This window comes from Euphorbia lathyris, chromosome 10 (genome assembly GCF_963576675.1).
Source record: "Euphorbia lathyris chromosome 10, ddEupLath1.1, whole genome shotgun sequence".
NCBI classification, from domain to species: Eukaryota; Viridiplantae; Streptophyta; class Magnoliopsida; order Malpighiales; family Euphorbiaceae; genus Euphorbia; species Euphorbia lathyris.
In genome coordinates, this window is record NC_088919.1 from 25,850,500 (window position 1) to 25,859,497 (window position 8,998).

Sequence of the window (8,998 nt, forward strand, 5' to 3'; positions counted from 1 at the left end):
TCATGTTGTATGTCAGCTATTTGTAAAGACTTCCCAGTTTGATGTTTTAATATATCTTCTTCAATAAAAAAAGAAATATGTAAATTATTGTGTTAATAAAAGCAAAAATGCATTATTATTAAAATTTGTGAAACTTCCAATAGTAAAAACTAAATAACAATTTAAAATTAAGTCTTTTCTCGTAGAGTATTTTTGTCTTCTTTATTGAGATGTTTCCTCACTCTAAGTGGTGATTCCGCTCGGGATTATGACATGCTTAAGCTAGAACTGTTGTTGATTGGGCAATCCATGTACAATTAATGTCCTTCAAAACTTGGTATATGCCAATAAACCATTGATCGTCTTTCTCATGGAGATAATGGTAAAAGGAGAAAAGGTTCGCATAGTAAGTAAAAATCTTTGGTTCGATAATTATTTCGTGGTGGATAGTATAGGTAATGGAGAGGGTTTGGCCTTATTATGGAAATGCTCGGTAATCAGTAATTGATATATCCTAGTCTCAAAATTATGTAGATGCTCAAATTTCACTGAATCATATCTTGCCGTGACGATTTACAGTTTCTATGGCTATCCTGAGAGAGGCAGGAGACATGAGTCATGTCATAGCAAGAAATGTAACTATAACATCCTCATTCTTTACTTAAATTTTATTTCACTTTACAATTTGCATACAATAAACTTCAAGTTTCTTTTTTCTTCGTTTATATCCCATACTATTTTAAATTGAACTCCTTTACCCAAAACAAAGCATGGAGTTATTTCTATTAGATTTTATTTTTTCGTTATATATTTTTTCGTTATTCTTATTATTATATATTCTCATGAATATATTTTTACAGTATTTATTTTAAAATAATAAACACTACACTTTGAACTTTCTATCTTTTCATCTCTTAGGATTAAACATAACATATATATTTTTTGTTGATTCGATTAATCAGTTCGATTTTGGTTTAAGTATTTTTAGATGGTTTCTCCTAAATTTCAAGTTTATTGAATACATTAGAAGTTTGATATGAGATTTCTCGATTAAATGACTTAGGAAACTTTAATTGGTGAACGTGACCGTTTGTGAGTTTAACAAAATTAAGAGGCAAGCAAATAGCATGGTCCATGCATTTGCAAGATCGGCTTCTAATTGTGACGGTCCAATTTTTTTTTTTTTTGGGTAGGAAAGGAAAGGAAACAAACAAACAAAAACCTAACCCGGGATCAGTCTAGGAAGGCTGACCCCAACCCTATCCTCAAGAAGAGTAGACAAAATAAAAGAAGGAGGAACAGAAAGGGTAGAAACACCTAACATCCCCCCATGCCCAGCAGCTGCCAAGCGGTCCGCCACGCGGTTTTGCTCCCTGTAAATATGGGAGAAACTAAGAGCCTCAAAGGTAGGAAGAAGCCTCAAAATAACTTTGATAAGATTCTGGCTACTAAGACACAAAGCCTGGCAGTCAGAAATCCTGTTTATTGCCACCAAATTGTCAGACTCCACCGAAAGCCTCTTAATACCCATGCGAATGGCTAGTTTAATGCCTGAAAGAATACCCCAAAGATCCGCAAAAAAGGAGGAGCCCATCCCCAAGTTGTGGGTAAACCCAGCCAGCCAAGCGCCACCAGCATCCCGAAGAACTCCTCCAGCAGCAATTCTGCCATTGCTAAGGCAGGAGCCATCCGTATTAAGCTTCACAACCCCTTCTCTAGGTTTACTCCAACCAACTAAATGGACCACTTTATCCCGGGAAGGGCTAACAAGGGGCTCCCCTTAAAAGCTTGTTAAAGTAACAGAGAGCTTTTTCGAGAAGTAATCAAGTAAGTCAGGGATAAGGGTAGTCTTCTCAGCAAATAACTCTTCATTCCTCCATTTCCAAATTTGGTGACAAATGATAGCGAAAAAAATGTCACCATGATCCATATCGGCTAATAACTTCCCACTAGCTCCCTCCAAGAACCAGTCAACCTCAGAATGAGTCAAAAAGGAAGGGAGAAGGTGGGTAGGAAGAACCTTACTCCAAACCTCTCTACTCTTGGGGCAGTCCCTAAGAGCATGGCACAAGGTTTCAACATGGCCACTGCATCTACTGCAGGCTCCTGAATCCGCCAAGTGCCTTTTGTGTCTATCCGCGTTAGTGAGCAACCTGTTCTTGACTCCCAGCCACAGGAAACTCCTAATACGGTAATGGATTTTAAGGGCCCAGATAGACTTCCAGATTTCTAAGGGAGGCTCGTCCCTGTTAGGGAAAAAGGCTTCATAGGCCGATTTACAAGAATAAGCGCCATTGTTGGTCAGGGCCCAGCAGTGCTTGTCCTTATCTTCCTCTTGATTACTAATTTTGATTCCTCTTATTTTCAGGAGAGTATCCAGGTTAAAGAAGGTATCAAACTTAGACCAGATCCAGTCACCTTCAGAGTTTACCACATCGGCAATTTTCCAGCAACGGGTGTAAATAGGAGGGGGGGAATTACACACTTCTATAAGCGGCTTGTCCCCAATCCAAGTATCATACCAGAAACTGATGGACTGACCATTTCCCACCTCCAGGCCAACTCCAGTACAGAACTCCGCAAACACAGCGTTGAGCCCTTTCCAGAGGAAGGAACAATTGACCACTCTCTCCTTAGGGCCACCAAAAACTTTATCTTTCTGATACTTACCACAGAGAAGACGAACCCAAAGAGAGGAAGGGCATTGCCACATTCTCCAGAGAAGCTTCATCAAGAGGACCTTGTTGTTATCTCTTGCTTGTCTGATGCCAAGGCCCCCCTTGCTCTTCGGTTGGCAGACCTCCTTCTAAGGAACTAGGTGAACCTTCCTCCCACTCCCAGAATCTCCCCAAAGGAAACGCCGGTTGATTTTATCAAGATCTTTGAGAACCGGCTCAGGGAGCCTACAGGCTTGCATAATATGGTTTGGAGCCGCACACTTGACAGACTGGATTAAGGTAAGTCGACCGGCAAGCGAAAGGGAATTGGCTTTCCAACTAGCACACAAACCATTGGCTTTATCTAGAGTATCTTTAAAAGAAGCTTTAGAGACTCTGTCACTATGAAGAGGAACCCCAAGATACTTACCCAAGGACTGAGTAAGGGGAATACCAGAGAGATTGCTAAGTCTTCTGCTCAAGCTAATATTCATGTTCTTAGAGCAAAGCATCCGAGACTTCTGGATATTAATCTTCTGGCCAGACGCCATATAGAAGCAATTAAGGATATCCATCACCACACTAATTTGATCCTCTGATCCTTCAACGAAAAGCATCACATCATCAGCAAAGAATAAGTGGGTGATAGGAGGGCAATGTTTATTGATGGAAACGGGGTGGAGAAGACCCTTGCTAACCGCCTCCTGGATCAGGTGAGACAATCTTTCCATAGCAATAACAAACAGGAAGGGGCTCATCGGATCACCTTGGCGAATTCCCCTAGATGGAGAAAACTCATCTGACATATCTCCATTAATCATAACCTGGAAAGTAGGAGAAGAAATGCAGTTCTCAATTAACTTCCTACAGTTTTCAGGGATACCAGCTTTGAGCAGACTATCCAGAAGAAATGCAGTTCTCAATTAACTTCCTCCAATTTTTTTTTGATGGTACTATTGCCAGTCCGGCCTATTAATGAAATTTACATTAAAAAAAGAATGTAAATTTGCAAAATTCAAGTTTAAAAGAAATAAAATCGTAAGTTATTTGATTACTAAAAAGAAATCTAAAAAAAAATTGTAATGAGAAAAAGTTATTTTCCTAAAAGTATACTTTTTTTTTTAATTATTTTATTATTGGAATATAGATATGGACACCTGTTATGTTAAATGTGTTAGAATTATATTTTTTTCGGGAGCAAAGCTAGGGTATAATATAAAAAACTGAAGTTTTTCATAGGAAAATTAAGTTTTGTATCGTATGACAATAAGGGAAATATGTGGAATGGTTGTGGTTGAAAAAAAGCATTTGATAATAAAAATGGCAGAATCGAAGCAGCGACGGTTAGTCCTGGAGAAATTTCTTTCTGAAGATGAGTGTAAGGAATTACAGTTCATTCACAGGAGCAGCAGTACTGTTGGGTATAGGCCCAACGTCTTCTCCACTACTCTCTCTCATCTCATCGCTACCAACTCTCCTCACCTTATTATCCCTTTCGTTTCAATTCGAGGTTAACTTCATTTCCTTCTCTTTACCATCCATACTACTCTATTTATTTTTCTCTATATTGACGGCTAATTGGTTTTTGATTTTCTTTCTCCGACGAAAGAGAGGTTAAAAGAGAAGGTAGAGGAGTTTTTCGGCTGCCAATTTGAGCTTTTTGTCGAATTCACCGGTTTGATTAGGTAGTTTTCTCCCCTCTTCATTACTATGCTACTATCTGACTTCGTTTTAATGGAATCAGTATTCAATTTGAATTTCTAACTTCTTGATTGTGTCATTGCCATCTGAATCAGCTGGACTAGAGGAGCGAGCATTGGATGGCATAGCGACGATAACAGGCCATATCTTAAACAGCGTGACTTCGCGGTAAATTGTCATTTTTATTTCGCTGATATTATATGTATTGCTCTTCACTCCTTTGTTTCTTTTTCCATGTATGGATTTTGTTCTTTGCTGTGTTTGTGTTACCTTTTTTTGTTGCATACGGTATTTTTTTTTTTTTCATATGTTACTTCTGCTGATTGTTTTTCTTCCTTGTTTCTCTTGGTAAAAGGCAGTCTGTTATTTGAATAATTATGAGAAGGATTTCAAAGGTGGACTCTTTCACTTTCAGGATGGGGAACCAACTACTGTTGTTCCCATGGCCGGAGTAAGTTCACTTGCTACATTGATGTTTCTTTTTTCTATTTTTAAATAAAACACGTCCATAAAATTTGAAGTGTAATTACTAATTAGTGTCTGTATCTCTATTATGAACGAAAGCGCTTGTGTTTTGTTTGTGTTGCTAACTGGCCAACCTGCTAGATTGTTGTTTCCGTTATGTGATTCTGTTAATTGACGCTTCTCCAAACATATTGTTTTGTGTTATCAGGTTGTTGCAATTTATACAGCGGACAATTTGAATGTTCATTCAGTTGATGAGGTACATCGGTATATCATATTATTCTGGAATCATTTCATGATTCTAAAGATTTCTACTTGGATGTTGCCTGGTAGCACAGCCAATTCGGTTTCAGTACTGTGGATTTTCATGGTTCATTTAATGTTCCGTTTGTTTTCCAATTAATGTTTTCTGTCTTTGATGATAACCTTTTCTTTTTTCAAATTAGTTCTGATCATGGTAGTTCTAGACGTGGATATGTAAGGATGGCTATTACATGGATGGATCTTTTGAGTTTTATCAAATTTTTTGAAACTTTAAAATGGATCATTTGTTTTAGGATTGTGTTTTATCCACTTGGCGCAGTTTGCCAAAGTTGGTATACTTTGCAAACAAAATAGTTATAGATATGTTACTAATGCAATTTACAGATAAAAAATTAGAATCGGCAGATCCTCTATTGAGAGAACTAGTTATATGTGCATTAGAATATTCAAATTCTGAAGTTTAACTCAAGTTGTGGTTGTATACATGAAAACATCAAAATGAATTTTAATTTTGCAAAGGATATATGAGAGTGCATTAGCCATTGTAGTGGCACTGTGGCAGATGAATACAAATTATGAAGATGGATTAATATACTAAGTTAGAAGATGGGATAATAGCTTGCATGTTTAATCACTTGCAGTTAGTTTATCTTCAAAAAACTGTGGTGGTTCTAAGTAGTTGGGTTGGCTAGTTTACTATCATTTTTTGAATTACTTGTTAAACAGATTATTGAAGGAGAAAGGACTACCCTTACATTGTGGTTTAGCCGTGATAGTAGCCATGATGAGGATGCTAAACTTATTTCCCTTCTATCAGAGAAGATGCTATATTGTTCAAACAATGTGGCAGGGTTAAAGCTCCCGATGCTGGCATCCAGCAATATGTACTGGTTTTCTCCAGAACAAGTTTCTCATCAAGATTCCGGATTTGATATATGCTGTGCAAGAATACATTTGGTTGGGTTTGACATTTATTGTTGTCAAAGAAAGAAGTATTTTTCAGATGTCAGTGAACCACTCATGGAGATGGTGCAGCTGGCAAGGGGAAATGAGTTATACGGAAAGAAATTTGTCAATATTTTGCATGCACTCCAGGTAATTTAGCAAATGCTTGTAAATGAAAACATATCCTTTATGAAATGTTTTGCACTTTGAAACAGGTGGTAGAATTCTACAGTTGGAAAGCCTTGGATTTGGCAAATTGTGACAGTGACATTGAAGTAGAGGTAATACAAATATCAGAATCAGAAAAGGAGAGAGTTAGTGCTGTTGTTTTGAAGGATGATAAAGTGGCAGAGTCAGTTTTTGGTTGCAACAAGAGCTACCAAGATTCCTTTGGGTGGCCAAGATTTTCTTGTGCAGTTGCTGCATTGGAAGATTATACAACTAAATTGCATCAACAGTTGCTACTTAACTTACCATTCTGGAAAAAACTGAATATTATATACACTGTTCCATTTCAATGAATTCCCGATGCAAGCAAAATTGGCCTTTTTTTTTTCTTTGGAAATGTAAGAGTACATTTGATTACAACTATTAACAATTAGTGAATTGGGATATATTTACAAAGTGAAAGTGAAAGTGAAAGTGAAAAGGCTATATAGCTGAGTGACTTTCTTTGTTAATGCTCCAGTTATGCAAAACATTGCCAAAAATATCATAAAATTTGAAAAGGGCAATAGCATCAGTCATTTCAACTGACATAAAACCTTGTCCATCATAATATAGCTTTAATTGCTCTGGATTCCATTTCCTTATATCACCACTCCATGCTTTTGAACCAGCTCCACTTGTTAGAAAATGAATTTTGCTACATTTAACCAAAACAAATCAATCATTTTTACTATTTCAATCGTAAGTTAATAAAAAAATAACCCATATTCAACCTGTCACTGCTACTGATATGTTCCAGACAGTGATCATGCCCATTAATGTAGACATCAACGTTATGTTCCTGATTAAACAAAACAAAGATTAAATACAATACAATATTATTCTCCAATACTGTATATTTTAATTTATTTAATTAATTAATTACCTTTAGAATTGGAACCAGGTGCCTTACAAGCTCAGGAGTGACCCCATGGTGTCCTGCACTTAAGATGGCATGGTGTCCTACTACTATTTTCCATTTTGCTGACGAACTCCTTAGTGCTAAATCCACATCCTATCCATTTTTAAAAAAAAAATAAATTCTCAAATTTTGACATGTGTAACTAGTAACCTTATTGGATAGTTCAACCGGGATGAGTGTGTTACCTTCAATAGATTTGCAATGTAGCTTTTTCTGGGAGTGACACCCTTCCAATTATAGGTATGACCCTCTGGGTTTATGAAGTAATGAAGCACAAATGGAGTTGTGTCCACAAAGAAAAAATCAACAATTTCTACCAAAGAAATTAAAAAGAAAAGAAAAGATCAATTAATTAAACAAAAACATAAAATAGAATTATATATTTGAGCAATACCTGCATTGACTTGAAATGATCTCATGCAAAGCCATCTGCTATCCTTTTGTGTAAGAATGGGATTTAGCTGGGCTTCAACATTTCCCCTGTAATCATGGTTGCCCAAGACACTGTACCATTGCTTTTGCAAGCTTGGAGCAGTGTAGACATTAGTAAATGATTCAGAAAAAGCAGGATCATTAACTCCTACTAAACCATTATCATAAAAATTATCCCCAGTTGAGATAATAAAGTCTGCGTTTAATTCCTCTCCAATTATTCCCATCTGCATATAATATAACAAACACAAACCTCTAAATAATTAAAACATAAGACTATATTTCTAAATGTTTTAAATTATAAAGATGTACCATTAAAAAAATTTACATTTTCTTTTATAAAAAATTGAAAGCTCGTAAAAGATGATATAGAATATATTAGGCTTTTGATAAACATGTGATTAACATTATTCTACTTTTGAAAACATATTACATCTTAGAAAACGAGTTTTCAATTTTCTTAAATTAGAGTAAAATGGTTGAAAACGTTTTTATACAAGTTGATGAGAATATCAATTTGTTAAACATGAAGTTTCCATGCAATACTCAGTTATGGAAGAAGAAAGAAAAACCTGGGAAGCAACTTCAGATTGATTATAGAGTCCTTTTCTTCCCCAGTCTCCAACAACCAAGAAACTGAGAGATCCATCAGGTTTTAATGGCTGCTGAAAACGTTGAAGCTCACCTGAACAACAATTCAAGCATATGGATATGGATATTGCCACAAAAACAAACACAAACCTAGCCATGCTTTTATTTTACAAGATTAAGAAAAACTCTAATTTATTTATTTATTTATTAGATACAAGCAAATGCATTTATAGGTTGAAATGCAAAAATATGTATAACTAAATTCCCGCAGTATAATTAGATTTCACATATAAGTGAACCAAAATCATAGATATTCTGACCCTAGATGTATGTAAGGTTTAAATTATTTTAAATAAAAATATACCAAACTTAATGGTTTCCGTTAATTTTACTAATTCAGCACATGTTTTACATTTTCAATCGCTATTGCAACTTTGCAATCCAAACAACAATTCAATTCCATTATATTTATAATTCTTTCAAACACCTTATTTTCTAAAACAAAACAAAAATAAACTATTGAGTTTTTTTTAATGAATTTAATAATAAATAGAAAATTGTAGGAAGTAACAGATTATATGGGTCTTGGTCCAACACCAATCATTAAACCTGTATGGTTTAGGGTTTAGCCAATCTATAAATAGATAGCTAAGTGAGACTAAACCTAAGACTGAAAATACTGTAAAAAAGGCAATTTCTCTCATCATTCTCTACCTCAAGTTGCCCTCCTCCTTGGTTTCAGTGTGCGCCCTTAGTTTATGAACATACGGTGGTTGCTCCTCTTCTGTAGCCTTCATCTAGATCGGTGATGCGGAGCCACATTTTTTGTTTCTTC

The 8,998-nt window shown here is 35.8% G+C and overlaps 2 protein-coding genes across 2 annotated transcripts; one reads left to right on the plus strand and one right to left on the minus strand.

Moving 5' to 3' along the window:
- The first annotated feature begins 3,853 nt into the window (after positions 1-3,853).
- On the plus strand, positions 3,854-6,654 carry LOC136209718 (uncharacterized). Its single transcript, XM_066001290.1, has 7 exons — positions 3,854-4,146; positions 4,246-4,321; positions 4,433-4,505; positions 4,693-4,788; positions 5,011-5,061; positions 5,793-6,161; positions 6,227-6,654. Exons 1-7 carry the CDS (start codon positions 3,897-3,899, stop codon positions 6,530-6,532), a joined length of 1,221 nt encoding a protein of 406 aa, XP_065857362.1. The 5' UTR covers positions 3,854-3,896; the 3' UTR covers positions 6,533-6,654.
- A 2-nt stretch (positions 6,655-6,656) lies between these two features.
- LOC136209719 (purple acid phosphatase 3-like) lies at positions 6,657-7,799 on the minus strand. Its single transcript, XM_066001291.1, has 5 exons — positions 7,535-7,799; positions 7,326-7,453; positions 7,105-7,233; positions 6,953-7,020; positions 6,657-6,876 (listed from the first exon to the last, which is right to left on the minus strand). Exons 1-5 carry the CDS (start codon positions 7,797-7,799, stop codon positions 6,663-6,665), a joined length of 804 nt encoding a protein of 267 aa, XP_065857363.1. The 3' UTR covers positions 6,657-6,662.
- Between the last annotated feature and the right edge of the window lie 1,199 nt (positions 7,800-8,998).

Excerpts from the sequence above, each read along its gene's own strand:
- LOC136209718 (XM_066001290.1), top strand. The coding sequence starts at position 3,897 with ATGACAATAAGGGAAATATGTGGAATGGTTGTGGTTGAAAAAAAGCAT. Across the intron at positions 4,322-4,432 it reads GAATTCACCGGTTTGATTAG|CTGGACTAGAGGAGCGAGCA; the intron begins GTAGTTTTCTCC and ends CATCTGAATCAG. Across the intron at positions 5,062-5,792 it reads ATGTTCATTCAGTTGATGAG|ATTATTGAAGGAGAAAGGAC; the intron begins GTACATCGGTAT and ends CTTGTTAAACAG.
- LOC136209719 (XM_066001291.1), bottom strand. The coding sequence starts at position 7,799 with ATGGGAATAATTGGAGAGGAATTAAACGCAGACTTTATTATCTCAACT. Across the intron at positions 7,454-7,534 it reads ATCATTTCAAGTCAATGCAG|AAATTGTTGATTTTTTCTTT; the intron begins GTATTGCTCAAA and ends TTTCTTTGGTAG. Across the intron at positions 7,234-7,325 it reads ACATTGCAAATCTATTGAAG|GATGTGGATTTAGCACTAAG; the intron begins GTAACACACTCA and ends AAAAATGGATAG.